The sequence below is a fragment of the Colias croceus genome, chromosome 13 (genome assembly GCF_905220415.1).
Source record: "Colias croceus chromosome 13, ilColCroc2.1".
NCBI classification, from domain to species: domain Eukaryota; kingdom Metazoa; phylum Arthropoda; class Insecta; order Lepidoptera; family Pieridae; genus Colias; species Colias croceus.
The window spans coordinates 917,302-933,055 of NC_059549.1; the positions used below are offsets into that span (position 1 = coordinate 917,302).

Consider the following 15,754-nt stretch of genomic DNA (forward strand, 5'->3'; position numbering starts at 1 on the left):
TTCTGCTCGTTGCATTTCTTGATATTGTGATATAATTTCAAGTAAACGTGCAAGTAGAAGTTGCCTATCCATTATTTCTCTTGACGGATCTTTTGTCGCCCAATCATCCAGTTTTAGAGCAGCTTGAACTGCTATTGCAGCTTCTCTTAATATCTTCTTTAACTTTGCACACTCTTTGAACACTTTTGAAGCTTCAACGGTAGCTTTATTTTGATCACTCATTCTAGCGTGTAGGTTTTGTTCTAAAATTCGTACTTGTAATGATAAATTTTCATTGTCTTTTGATAGTTTTTGTACTTTTACCTCAAGGGTTTCGAAATCATAGTTTTTCTTTTCAAAGAGCGCTTTTTCTTTTCGAATATCTTGAAAGGCGGATGTTAATTGATCGATTACTTTAACTTGAATAACATTTTTATTGATAGCTTTATCTCTTTCCTCCTCGGCAAGTTCTTTTGCCACACGAGCAGCTCTTTCACTTTCTTTGTATTTCTCATTCTGTTCAGCTAATTTCGCTTGTGTTGATAGAATGCTATCCAATTCATTATTTATAGCAATATTTTCTCGGATGACTCTGTGAGTTGAAGCAGCTATTCTAAGTTCAGTGGCATCTTGGAAATCTTGTGCAAGTTGTAAAAGTCTGGCTTCCATTTCTTTTTTCAGTTTATCTTTGCCAATGACAAATTTTTTTTCAGCGTCATAAATAATCCTTTTATACTTCATCTCTTGATCTTTAAAAGCCTGTTCTTGGTTGTCAAACTTTCTCATCAAGTCATCTCGTATTGCTCTGAATTCTTCTAACGTGTTTAATTTACCCGCTAGAAGTTTATTTTCTGACGTCAATTGATCTTTCATTATTGTAAAATTCCTTTCTAACTCGTTAACAGTTTCTTTGAATTGGGCCGTTTCAATTTCTCTCGTTTCCTCTAATCCCTTAACTTTTTCTTTGAGTTCATTGTTTTCTTCGTTCTTCAAGTTGAGAGTTTTCTTTAAGTAGGCGATAATATCAGCTCTATCTTCATCCAATTTATCGTAAGCTTTTTGAAGTTCTTCATTGCGTTGTTCGTATTCATCAACTGCTGCGCGAAGTCTTGCTATTTTACGATTGCAGTCGGTAACTTGAAGTTCCAAAAATGTTCTTTCTACTTCGGTGAATCCTGCTCCCCCTTTATGACCTCCCTCTTCTTTGCCCTCTTTACCTTTATCCTTTTTTGGAGCCATATTTGTGTATAATAATTAACTAAAATAAAAAATCCAAATACAAGTTAATGCGCGAATGTTGACATGACATATTATATTGAACAAACACTGTGTTGCTAGGCAACACTTAAACATTCGTATTGGTTTCTATGGCAATAGTTATACATCAAAAGAGTTTGTATTGTATAGGTAATTTCACAGGTAATTTATATGTTGACCTTATTGTGCTAGATCAGCAATACCTTACCAATGTACAGATTATTCAATCATTCTGGCCCATAAAATGTTATAAACGCATACGAATAGGAATAAGTAACAACTAACAACACATCCATATTTTATTATTTTCAAACAGTTAGTGTTCAAATATTAAAAAAAAACCTGGATATTTCCAATAGTTTTCAATGATGTTATCCTCGTATTTTATCACTTTCTTCTTATATTATCCAAACCTTTAGACATGACGTCATTGTAAGTACACAAAATCGAATAAATTTTTGAATTATATTTAACTAGTTTTCCGCCCGCGGCTTCGCCCACGCAGTCAAAGAAAAACCCGCATAGTCCCGTTCCCGTGGGATTTCCGGGATTGCGTCATTTTCGCGGGATAAATCATAAAAAGTAGCCTATGTCCTTTCTCGAGTATCAAAATATCTCCATACCAAATTTCATGAAAATTGGTTCAGTAGTTTAAGCGTGATTGAGTAACAGACAGACAGACATAGTTCAGGATACATCGCCCATTTTTGAAAGTGACTACTATCAAGCTAATTTTCCGTTTGTAGCTTTATTTTGATGAGACGTCCAATAATTTCGTGTACGAAAGTCTCGATTGTGGTAGCTATAAGAGATAATAAGGATAAAAATTTTTGATTTGATGGTTCTCAAATATTTATTACTAACTGAATTTTTTTTTGTTCAATCTCAAGATAATTACCTAAATTATTCGAAAAAATATTTGTCCTACAAAATCTATGGTTGGTTCAAAGAGTCCCCCTTTCCAAAGTGTATCGATAACGAGGTCAACATAAATGATTACTAACAAGCTGATTTTTTTGTTTTCACTTAGTTAATGTTTATATAATTCAACAGACATATTGTCCTACAAATTGCGTAATAAATATTTGAGAACCATCAAATCAAAAAATATTATCCTTGTTATCTCTGTTAGCTACCACAATCGAGAGTTTCGTACACGAAATTATTCGGTGTCTCATCAAAATAAAGCTACAAACGGAAAATCAGCTTGATAGTAGTCACTTGCAAAAATGGGCGATGTATCCTGAACTAACAGAGTTACTTTCGCATTTATAATATTAGTATGGATTTCAAAAATTATTTACTAACTTGAATATGAGCAACACCTGTTGAAATTCGTATTACAGGTAAAATTTTAGCTGTAATACATTTTGCTTATTGTTAGTTTCATTTGTGTGACTATATTCCACTTTTGATACAAATAATCGGGTACATTTACACCAATCATCACAAAATACATGTCATTTACATACCTCACAGTACTTAGCTCCATACGCGGGTGGAGGGGAGTCGCAGAAGCGATGCCGGCTGCGCGTGCGCGTGGAACAGTGCGCGGGCGCGGGGCATGCTGACCAGGGTGACCATTCGCCCCAACCCCCGGCACCGCCGTCTTGTTAATAAATAAAAATAAAGAGCGTGTGTGTGGAGCTCACGTGTCAGAAGTGAAACTTCTTTGGCATGATTAGAAAATACCAAAATCGTCGCCTTACTCCACGACGGTATTGCTGCCTTGAAATTTTACTCTCAACGCGCCTTAAAAAGTTTCACTTTTTGTTCAATTGTCAAGCTAAATTTAAAATGTCCTTTGCTTTTCCGTAGCGACATAGAAGCTTTAAAATTATAGTATACTAGCGGTCCGCCCCGGCTTCGCCCGTGGTACATATACACGTTTTCTCTACATAAGAACCATCCTCATACTTCAAGGAATATAATAAAAAAATAATTAAAGAAATCGGTTCAGCTGTTCTAAAGTTATGCGCTTACCAACACATTTTGGGATTCATTTTTATAGTTATATCATCTACAGTATGCTCATACCTGATAAAGGCAGCGTAGGCAGACAGTCCATCCGTACGTCCGCGACCGCGCCCGTGACAGCCTGCGACACGTACACGAAACAATACTCCGGGTATCGCTCGCTGAAGAGACGGCAGTCGAATGTTGCTGTGTGCTGACCACTGCATAAATATTATAAAATATAAGCTACTTACTAATATCTTAAGTAGTACTTAAGTATTTTGAAATAAAATTCGCTTTAGAAATAGAAAACATTTTACACGTTAACACGCAAAATAAACTAAGAATTCATGACATATTATATTATAATACAATATGTTAAGAACTTATCACTGACAAGCGATCTCTGCCAGACAATATTTGAATCAATATAAGGATTTAGATTAAAAATTTAAACTATTAAATACAAACATTGTTTAAGCTAGCAAAATAATATGTTGTATTGATAACTTGATCGAAGCAATTTTCGAGATCTTGACATAAAAAATATATTATTATCCAACTTACCGGCGCACCCGCCGCTCGGCCACGTATCTCAGCCGCTCAGCGTCGCGGCCGAACACGCGCACCCGGTCAGCACCGTCCAGCACGCACCCCGAGTGCGTACATAAAGTTGTTTATCCAATCTTACCATCCTTGTTATAAAAATAGCCACTCAAGAATGCACCCTAATTCCAAGATAAAGAACGCATTATCCATTGTCGCTCTGCATCGCAGTCGACAATAGATAATGTTGAGCCGATGGCAGCCACTCCAAATTTGTCACACAGAAATGCACCCTGTAAACTGTAGAATAAAGTTCATTATCCAACGTACCGTCGCACCCGCCGCTCAGCCACGTATCTCAGCCGCTCGGCGTCGCGGCCGAACACGCGCACCCGATCCGCGCCGTCCAGCACGCACTCGGGGTACTGAAAGAGGACTCGCACGCCATCCCCGCATGGGAACACGGAGCCACCATGGACGTTGAGCACGAATTGGTCTGACCAATCCGCCTGGTAGAATAAGATTTACATTGTAATTAATTACCATCCTATATTTTACTGGTTGTATAAGAGAAACATATTCGTGGAATTATAAAACATCGTCATCTACAAAATAATAAAAAACAAGTATTAAAACTGGGCAAACGTAAACATTCATAAATGTTTATAAACAATGAATACGCTTATTTCTGTGCTTATTTCAAAAACATCCAGATTCTAGATAATAATTGAGTTAACTAAACAAACGAGAGGAATTCTATTTTTAGCAGGCTGGATGTGAGTTTTTCGTGATGATACAAAATTGACTGTTAACTACACTTTAATACAAATGCCTTGTTATGTTATAACCGCTCCCCACGTCAACCTTTCTAATATTTTAATGTAATGCAACACAAAAATTAAAGATAACAGATATAATATAATATGAATATAATCCCAGAATCCCTAAAACAATGAAATTTAAATAGTCATCCGCCATATCACGGAACGGCCAATGAATAAGTAAATGCCCAAACGGAGAGGTAAAAATTCATCCACAACGCGATGAAACTCAATAAACAAAACTTTACACATTACGCGGTTCGGACGGATCCTAATAAATAAAGGGTCTGGATGAAATATTGAGAGGCCACTCGAAAACAAATGGCGAAGAACCTGTATTGAGTTTACGGGAGTTTTATGACGAAGTAAAGATGCATAATAAACTGAGCCCGATTGAGCGATGAACGACTTTATGAATATTGTAATGGGTTTTGTGGCTGCGGAGTTGTGATTTTATGGGATTAATATGAGGTAATGTTATTAAATTTTAGAATAGCTGTGCGTTATATGGGTGATAGGTAAAATAAGCTGCTGTTAATTTAGTGCGAGCTATAACTATAACACCTGATTAAAATATGCATCATAATTTTAACTTTGTCGTCTATGATTGATTAAAATCTATGTATTCAAAGAAAAAAAAAACTTGCCGCAGGGAATGAAAACTGAATTAATCTCAAAGATTCAATACTAAGTAAGATTATTGCTGGTTACAAAGATGTTAAAAAATAAATAAATAATCAAACCTTAAAAAAATAATAAATAATCTTACCTTAACAAAAGCCATAGCTAAGTCTTGAGGACCAGCTGCGGCTGCTGGTCGTAATGTTAAAGCATAGTCTCCCGCCTGACCGAAGTGTTCACAGCGTAGTGTCATGGTTCTACGACCAGGGAAGCCGTACATCTGTTAGAGAAATATCTTATTTAGTCAGGTAATTGATAAAGAATTATTGTATGATTGAGTTACATGTCACTTTATACAATTAAGATTCATTATCTGAGAGACAAGTCAAAGTTAAGAGATCTTTTATACTGTCGTATTTCTACATATTTTTTTCGCAAATCTTTTGGAGTCGAATGTGCAGTTACAATAAAAATAATCAACATAATACTTTGAAATAATTTAGTTTTAGTAAAAACAAATTCAACTTTTAAAGAACTTGCGAAACACGGCAAAAAGATTCATTTGTATTTCACAAGACTTTATTCCACGGTTTAAGGTTAAGCGTCCTCTTTCAAATGTACAACTTCGTATTAATTATAGTGAATCCTTTAGAGGATTTAGCGAAATTGCACCTGAACATTTGCATTGCACTTGAATCAAATTACTAAAGAGCTTTCAACTGCTTCCATCACGTTGTCATTCAGATTTATTTCACAAAAGATTAAACTCAGATTTCTTAAACGTAACATTAAGAAAACGGAGTTTAATCTTTTGTGGTGAAATCACAGTTAAATATATAAATAAACATTTTTCAGGACAATTTTCACACACGGCACGATCTGATCCCCTACTTAGCTTTCGCTTGTTTTATGGAAATCAGATGACTGATAAACATATTTTTATTGTTTTACATAGATACTTAACACCCAGACACAGAGCAAACATCCATGTTCATCACACAAATATTTGCCCCGGGTGGAAATCGAACCCTCGACCTCAATGCTGAATGCTTAGAAATAAAAAAAATATTTTAAATTCTGTACAAATTCACCAACCTGTTCTGAATAGAGTACATGAGCGTGCGAGCTGATGTTTTTACCATCGCACAACACAGCACCACCGCTCGAATGGCCACAGTATAGAAGTTCCAACCAAAAATCTGCACTCGTCTGCACTGGAGTACACACCACCTTCGGGAACTCCAGAATTGCAGTCACTTGCCTCTCCGGATACGTCTGAATTTGTTCTGGAGTGACATCCAAACTAGCCGTCGGCCACATGACATCAAACTTCCAAGATTTCACCACACTGTCCCCCGTTTCCATAATTCCACCATCGGACACTTCTCTCTTAACTTTAACGGTATTGATGGTGGTATTTTCAAAGTCGAGGAAGGTTTCTTTGTCAGCGACTATTTCTAGGTAGTAAATGCCTCCTCTAGAGAAGTAGCCGCAGGGTAGGGTGAGTCGGCTTTCCGCGTCTAGAGCTAAAGGCATGGTTGCTAGGAGGGTGCGTCCGTCGTCGTCATCTCGGGCGAGGCGCACACGCAAGCTGCCAGCGGTCGCGCCACGGACGTAGATGTGGACGTCCCCGCCCAAAGCGACCAGGGTCGTGGGTATCTCGACCCATACTTGGTTGAGGTCAACGCGTTCTTCGCTTGTGTAAGGATTTACGAAGAATGCTCCACCTGTAATTGAATATTTTGTTTAAAGATCTCAAAGCAGACTAGGATAATATTATTTTAAAAGGAGTTCAATGTAGACAAAATTCTTATTAAAATGGTATTGTATTTTAGAAATTAATTTATTGAGCTGACTTGATAAGAAGATTATTATTTCAGTAAAATGAGTTAAATTCAGACACAATTATTCTTAAAATAGAATTGTATTTTAGAAACTAATTTTGTATCAAATAACAAAATAAACATCTTTTCAATGTTAATTTATAATCAATATAAATTTCTAAGAAAGAAAAAACTGCGAAAGAACAATTAATGTACAATATTATGATCAAACTAGCGGTCCGCCAAGGCTTCGCCCGTGGTACATATTTCGCAATAAAAGGTTATAAGCCTATGTTTTTTCTCAGGGTCTAAAGATTGTGTGTGCCAAATTTCATTAAAATCGGTCCAGAAGTTTATGCGTGAAAACCATACATACATACATATCTAGTTACAAACCTATAATATTACTAAAGATAAAATTGATTAACCCTTAAGAGAAATGATACCTATCTAGTTTTATATAATTTCGTGATAATTTTGCTGTAAACTTTACAATGTATTTCAGAGTTTATAAAAATAATGACAATAACGCTCATGTCTTACTTAAAATCTTTTTAGCAGGCTCATTTCGCGCATAAAATGTATATCACTCATTCATAGACTTTATTTTCATAAAATATACTTAAATTCTTCCATAAATTGCCTAACAGCGGTTTCATTATAACCACTTTAAAATTCATAAGCGTTCTTGAACATTAACGTCTTCACTTTGAACGTAAAAACTAGGTTTATTAAAGTTGAAAAATAATCAAACAGAGCTCTAATGGAGTGTAAAACAGTTCTAAAGGACAGAGATTAAATCTTTCGCAGAACGATGGCTGTGGGTCTCAATTAAATTTTGAATATTGAATTGAAGGGACTATGTATTATCGCTTTGGATTCTGTGATCCTTGTAGACAGGTTGATTGATGATTGGTAATTAAGTCATCATGTTTGTTAAAGATTATATCGCAAATTCAAGAAATTGGTGATGTGTGATTTGAAACATGTTCAATACAAACACTATTACAAATTGACGAAGGTAAATTATAATAAGGGATTAACTATAGTAGTATATATAGTTTTATATTATTATAAAACTATATATACTACTATAGTTAATCCCTTGCTTATTAAAGTGAAACTTTTATTACATCGTCTCAAAATTTTTGGTCTGTGTAGCGCATGTCGCGTGACGCCCGATACGTACGATAATTATCGTACAAATACGATAATTTTTAGTTAAATGTCTATAGTGTGAAAAAAAGTTTCACTTTTACCGTGGTTTCATAAAACCACACAAAATTTTAAGATTTTTTATAACATAAAAATAACTACGTTAAAAACAACCGACTTCAAAAACGGAAAAGTAAAAAATAAAAAAGATTTGATATTATTCTACATAATATTATTTAGATGTGCTATTTACCAAAAAGGTTTGATGTCGGTGCACGGGCTTAATACTAAGTGCTTAGTTCTTGGCAGGAGTCAATTTGACGCAGACTATCTTTCTAGGGTTAAAAATATTAAAAGATCAACCTCTAAAAGTATGAAATAAGAGATTAAATGTTTGTACACGGTTAAAATTAGGGGACGCAGCTACTATAATTCTCATAAAGAAAAATAAAAATTTATGAGCAAGGAAAAGTTAAAATATTATTTTTTGCTCCGTTTATACGTAGAACGACACCAACATTATACCATTTTATTATACCTAATTTTACTTGCTTTTTAGCTAATTCTCAAGAATATAAACAAATAAGTTTAAGTAGGTCATTATGTACATTGCCACTATAAACTTAAAAAATCTAAGGCTTCGCGCAGTTCGCTCGCAATATTTCTCCCATGATAAAAAACGTTCATTCAAAAAATTTTCAAGCTCAACTCGATTCTCACGGTCGTCAAATTATGAAAATTGCGCAAATTTCAATGTTGATTATTTTGGACATTTCTCACGGGACAAGGAGAAGAAATTGTTATTCATGAAGTTTGGCAAATTGTTGGAAAAACACAGTAAAGATTAAAATTTCATATAAAATCTTGTATCTAAACGTCTTCTAATATTATAAAACTGAAGAGTTTGTTTGTTTGGACGCGCTAATCTAAAGAACTAGGTACTTGGTCCGATTTGAAAAAATTTTTCGGTGTTAATCGAGGAATGCTATATAATATCACCACGCTAAGACTTAACAGGTGAGCACTGCGATTAAAACCGCGGGACACTGCTGGTATATGATATAGGTATCTATTGTTTCAGGTAGAAACACCTTAAGTTTGTTTTCGTCAATAATAATAAGAGGTTTTCCTACTGTTTCTTGAGATTATCCTAAGTAAACGAATTTTCTATTCGTTTTCAAAAACACTCTTTCATACAAATACAATTAAGTTTTTTATCCCTGTATCAATATAAAGTATTTAAACCATACAAATACAAAGAACTCATTAAACACAATTATTAGCTTAAGTATTCAGGAACAATAATATTAATCAGAGCTCAGAACAAAGGGATAAACAAATATAATTTAACGCCCGAAATGTCTTACATTTTCAGACCGCAGAAATTGATGCGTCTTCAGCTAACCAGTATAACTTGACCCCTACATTTTGAGCGCCCTTTGAAATTACTTACAAACTAAAGTTGTGCTAACAAATGATGGGTCAACGTAAATTGGTGTACATAAGTACCATTAATTCGGGAAGCTGATATAAATTGCAAGTTTTATTTGCGAAATACATTTTACGGTGTATAAGTGTGGCGGGAAAAAGATTTATGTTGTCTTATGAGATCAAAGTGTCGTTAGGAATTGTTGATTACGTCTTTATTCTATTTTTTTCACTCATTTGTTGGGGAAACTTGGACCGTTTTGAGGGGTTTTTGTAAGCGGCAGAAGCGGATTTTTACAACGACATGCCAATTATATTGTTATATTATGCTTTGCTCATTGATGACACATTTTGTTATTACGTAATAAACGGAATTAAAATAATTGTCACTATAAAATTGCACTTAAAAAAAGGAAAGTGTGCTGAAAAACCGAAAAAATACGGTGATACAGTCTTGATACCCATATCAAGATGATATAATATAATGAATGAATAAATTGCTTTCATTATGTACTCAATACCATTTATTGTTATTGTTATTAGATAATGAATAAAAACACACTTTTCAAAATCATGGTTACCAGACGGGGGTATTACTAAAATAATCCATTCTTAAGCGTTATTGGTAGCTTTGGCTTTGCGTGTATTACAGCCAAAATAAATGTGTCTGCTCTCCACCCTTAGGGCATTTACACGCGATCGACTGAAAATTTTCTTAGAATTAATTATCAATTCAAATTAAATCATTACCAGGAGTATCATTATTAAAAGACTTCAAAAAAAGGAGGAGGTTATCAATTCAGCCGGTATGTTTTTTTTTTATGTATGTACACCGATACTCCGGCGATTACTCCGAGGTTTCTGAACCGATTTACGTGATTCTTTTTTTGTTCGATGCGAGATGGTGTCGAATTGGTCCCATAAAAATTTTATTCGGATAGGCCCAGTAGTTTTTATTTTATGAGCATTTTTGTCTGTTTGTATTTTTAAATGTTGCAAGTGCAAGTTTGAAGTCGTTTTTAACGCAGTTATCACTTGTAATGTATTCAGTGGTAGAGTAACTCATACTTAGGGAAATGCATGTCTCATTTATTTATTCCTCCCCAATCTCATTTAAATACTTCACTACATCATACTAGTACTTATAAAATAAAGACGCTTTCTCTGTCCCTACGTCCCCTTGTATGCTTAAATCTTTAAAACTACGCAACGGATTTTGATGCGGTAATTTAAATAGATAGAGTGATTCGAGAGGAACGTTTTAGCGTGGTCACGGGAAAACACGGGAAAAAGATAATACTCACGTAAAATTATACACAAGACAAAAAAACATACATTCATCCTCACAATTTATTTATATTCTTCTCATTATTTACAGCTATTTTATTAATATTATCCATAATCTAGTATTAACGGGTAATTAATTTGATATATGAACCGGGAATCGATCAGGTCCGTAGCCACAACTCAAGCATACAAACATTCGTTTTTATATAGGTATTTCAATAAATTAAAAAATTAATTATAACGTTGTTTATTGTATTTCAAACTCAAACTAAAACATTTATGTATTCAATTAGACTTCTTCTAGAAACACTTTTGAACCATTTTTCAATTTACCACCGATTCGGAAAGCAGTATCTATGGAGAAGAACCGGCAAGAAACTCCATACTCTTTTACATTTAATAGTAAATTTTAACGTTAAATTAATAATAGGCTAAAAACTGAATTAACTAAGCCTTATTATTAAAAGAAATAAAAATGTTCTGGCATAAAAATTAATAATAATATCGTACTTTAAAATACTTCACCGTAAGCTTCAGCGATTTCCATATAAGTTTGACTATTCTCTAAGATAAATAAAATAAGTAAATGCAAACAGAAAAAACATATACCTATCGGTGAATAATGAGATGTTCATGGACTTCTCATATTAATATTTACTTTTAAAGTAAAAGTAGATAATAATAATTTATAAATTACCTTTAACAGCACATGTGTCGATGACCTTTATTTTTGGAAGAATCACACCGCCTTTTCTGATTATTATGACGTCATTTTCATCATTTTTCACTCTTTTTAATAACAATTTACTCAATTTTCTTATAATTAATTTATTAGGTAACACTGCTTATAACAACAATTTTTTGTAACTAAAAATGCTATATAATTATGGCGGCATATTTGAAATTAGAACACACTGAGAATTAAAAAGTTAATTTTTTATGGCGCCGCGCTGCGTCCAAAAACAATTAACGTTTACAAAAAAAAAAAATTAATACATAATATTATCTAATAATTTTAAAAATAATTAAGTACTTAAGACAGATATTAATTATGACGATAAAAAAAGTATCCACAAATTATAACGTATAAAAATAAACTTTTAGTTTTACATAAAATATTATTTCTTTTAATAATAATTGACATGAGCCTAGTACCACTACGTCAGTAATATTAATTATCTGCATAAATTATAATATGTATACCGTAATATATTATTGGTTTGGGTATAGGTAAACTCGGAGCAATTAACTAGGTATAAAGCTCACTGTATGTTCTAGAATCTAGATTATATTAAAGTGCCATAAAATTTTATTATCTGTATATTAATCGTGACCATAAATTATTCGATTCATTTATTTATGGAAATGAATACGGTAAATTTAAGAAGTGTTTAATTTTGTAGATACCTTCGTAAATAAATATTATTTGTCATGAACAAATTAATATATTTTGTACCTACTGTGAGTATTATAAGCGGGAAAGAAAAAAAAAGAAGTTATTGTTTTAAAGGTATGTACCTACTTTCAAATGTTTATAATTATGTACGTTTTAGGTTATATTGTTGTTTAAAATAGTTGATAAATTCAGGTTTATAATATAAACTTCAATTTTAAATTCTACAACCACAGAATACTTAGCAATAGCTTATGCTAACTTTATTGTGTTTTCTTGACTTGCTTTTGTTTTCTTCGTGTTATTTTACACCATAACTAATTAATTAATTGTATACAAGTGTTGACTTATTTTTTTTTTATTTTTTTTTTATTTTTTTTTATTTATACAAGTGTTGACATTTAACAAATTATTACTTATGCTAAAATGTCTGGTAAGGTTAAAAGTTGAAAACGTATTGATTTTGTAATTATTATTTTTTGTTTTATAAGAGCTGTTAGGTGAGTGGGTTAGATTAAGCAATGCATTTTTTGTCTTTCCTTTTATAATTAATGACGATTTCTAGTCATCTGAACATAATTTTGTCGTCACAAAAACATGTTAGATCTAATATTATACTGAATAAAACCTACGTGAATTAACGGATACAATAATGCTTTTCCTGAAAAGAAATTTTTAGATCTTAACTAAATGTTAAATAAACGCTAGTGTGTACAAAACCATATTTTGATCTGTTATCATAAAATGTTGTTTTTCAAAGCCTTTGTTTACGTCGACTCGATAATTCTGTGCCTCCAGTGAATAAGGGAATAACTCAAAAACAGCACTTTTCAGGAGAGACAAAAAACTATATATCAACACTAAATCTTTGTAACTTCAAATTTTTAAGCTTGTATGGGTAAGATATGATGTTAGACTTTAGTTTTACATATAAACAGATATTGTAACAACCCCATAAATATACTTTTTTCGTGTTTTTTTGTAGTTGTGGCCTTATGAACGAGTACTTCATGGAATAACTCAATGTATTCACATAATTTTTTTTTTGCTCTTTGCAATATAACGACTTATGCCCTAATGCACTATGTTCATAGTCGCATAACACGACTTATATTATTGCCAGTTTTGGTTTTATAGAAATAATGCGACTTATCATGCTTGAAATTTGTGTACTTTATGACTCAATTGAGGCCTTTTAGTGGAACAACCATGCATGTAGCTTGAAAAACGAATGAAGTCAACGGATTTTTTATCGTTATTAGATATAATAAAAACAAAACAACATTTAGGTGTTTATGCATTTAACCTTAGAAGTCCAATCTACGTAAATTTGATGTACACCGCGGCGAAATATCTTTGTCTTTTCTATATTTACCATCGAATCACTTCGAAATCCAGAAACAACTCATTAGCCGTCGAGACCTAGCAGTACATAGTTGGCTCTTCCCGGTAAATTCCGCCATTTTGTAGTAAAGAGGATGTTGTACGTCATTTTGATTGGGCTTTTCGTAACTTTTACGATTGTTTAAAAAAAATATTTTGTGATTTATTTGAATATTTTTTTTCCAAGTCACGTTTTACATGATATAAGTAGTATACTATATATTGAGTATAAAATGGGATCCAGAAAACTTTAACACTAGGACGAAAAACCTTCAATTTTAGTAAATGACTGTTGTCCTCCGCTGGATTTGTCATTTGGACTCCAAGAAAGAGGATTGGGTGGCTGAGATGTTGTCTGGTGGTTATAAACGAATATGTCATGGTGGTTATACATTGAGGATACAAGCACTATAAAGAGATAAGAGAAGCTCGAAAACCATATTCCTGTATGTTCAGTTACCTTACAGGGAAAGTTATAGGTGGTCTGTGGCGATATTTTACGGCATGATATGAAATTTTAACAATTTCTATATCTTATAATATCAAAATAATATAGATAAATAAAGAAAAAACAATGAGCCGCAATGCAGCCGCAATCGATATTGCGGATTTTTTCCTATAAAAAAGGCAAATTACAGTGGCTAAAACGCTATATGAGAGAGAACACAATATTCAAGACTGGTTATAATTTTTTTTTCTATGCGTCTATAATTATAGTATTATTGGTTAGATTACATTAAAAAAAACTAAGTTGTTATTTTTTATAAAACTTACCCAATTATAAGAAAAAAATATAAGTTTAACATTTTTGTTGGCTTTTTTAGAAAATTCAATTATCGTTCTGTATTTATATAAACAAAGAGTATAATATAATTAAATGCACTTAATGTGTTAATTAAAACTGTATTTTTATCTATTGCAAAAAATAGTTAATTTCCATAGAAATATTATTAGTATCCCAAGTTGACTGATAAAAACATTTTTTTTTAAATATAAAGATTTATTATTGCATATTTATTGAAAAAACGATTGAAAAATATTATAAAGCAAAAAGAAATAGTGTCTGTTGTTTCCGTGCAGTATTCAAATAGACCAATAGTTTGGAAAATCCAAAAGTGCACGCCTCATAATCTCATCCTTTACAATAAAATTGATTATTTATAAAGAGTACACTATAAATATAAAAAAGAAATAAAATAAAACAGTTGGAAAAGTAAAGAAAGCGGTACCGTAGTAATTGAGCTATTTTTCTTGTGGCCCCACCTAGATGTGAAACTGCGCAGGTTTAAGGGACTGACTACCAACTTATTTTTTTAAACCTTGGCTTATAGTATAAAGAATCGAGTTTATAATGGTGAATTTTGAGTACACTATAAATATAAAAAAAATATAAAAAATAAAGAATATATATAGATATACTAAAATTATGGAGAACAGTCGATATTTTTTTTTTGTTTATTTAATAACAATTAAACCACATCGAATCAGACCCTGAAAAATGAAAGGGTTCTATTCCTGAGCATACTCAAGCGTAAGTGAAAAAAAAAGACTCGATTAGTAAAGTATTTCGGTCGCTATCGTGTTAACAAGAAAATCCTCCGCACATACAGACACACGGACGTCCAAGACAGAACTTTTTTAAACTGTTTTTTAACTAGTTTAAATAACAAAAATGACATCAAAAATATCATGAATGTTAAAAATTGTGTTTTTCTTAATATGTGTGTGTGTGTATTATCTTACAAGTGCAATGTATGATACATAAAGACATTTTAAGTTTGAAAAATCAGATGTTTTGCGCGAAGTGACAGTAGTACCCACCTCAACGCTTCGCTTATGAGGCGTGCAATAGCAACACGGCATTAATGCGAAACTGTTTCATTTCGTCACTTGAACCAATGACACAGAGTTGTTCCTTTATGCTCATGTTAGAAAAATGACACAAATGCGTTTATATACTAAAATAGTGTTAGCACGGATGGAACAAAATGAGTTATGTCTTTATTCAAAAAGTATAACTACACATACGTCCTTGTGTTCGTGGGTTATTTTGACTCGAGACGAATAGTTCCTTTGCGATTGCCTAAAATGATGGATAAGGTAAC

At 32.6% G+C, this 15,754-nt stretch overlaps 1 protein-coding gene across 1 annotated transcript in view; it reads right to left on the bottom strand.

Annotated features, from left to right (window-relative positions):
* The window catches only part of LOC123696703, an 87,876-nt gene that overhangs the window by 29,752 nt on the left and 42,370 nt on the right, over window positions 1–15,754 (bottom strand). Inside the window, exons 3-7 of the mRNA XM_045643056.1 lie at window positions 6,276–6,907; window positions 5,329–5,460; window positions 4,069–4,247; window positions 3,274–3,413; window positions 2,709–2,845 (exon numbers count right to left, since the gene is read on the bottom strand). Of these exons, the coding sequence (XP_045499012.1) occupies window positions 2,709–2,845; window positions 3,274–3,413; window positions 4,069–4,247; window positions 5,329–5,460; window positions 6,276–6,907 (1,220 nt within the window). The remainder of the gene's footprint in view (window positions 1–2,708; window positions 2,846–3,273; window positions 3,414–4,068; window positions 4,248–5,328; window positions 5,461–6,275; window positions 6,908–15,754) is intronic.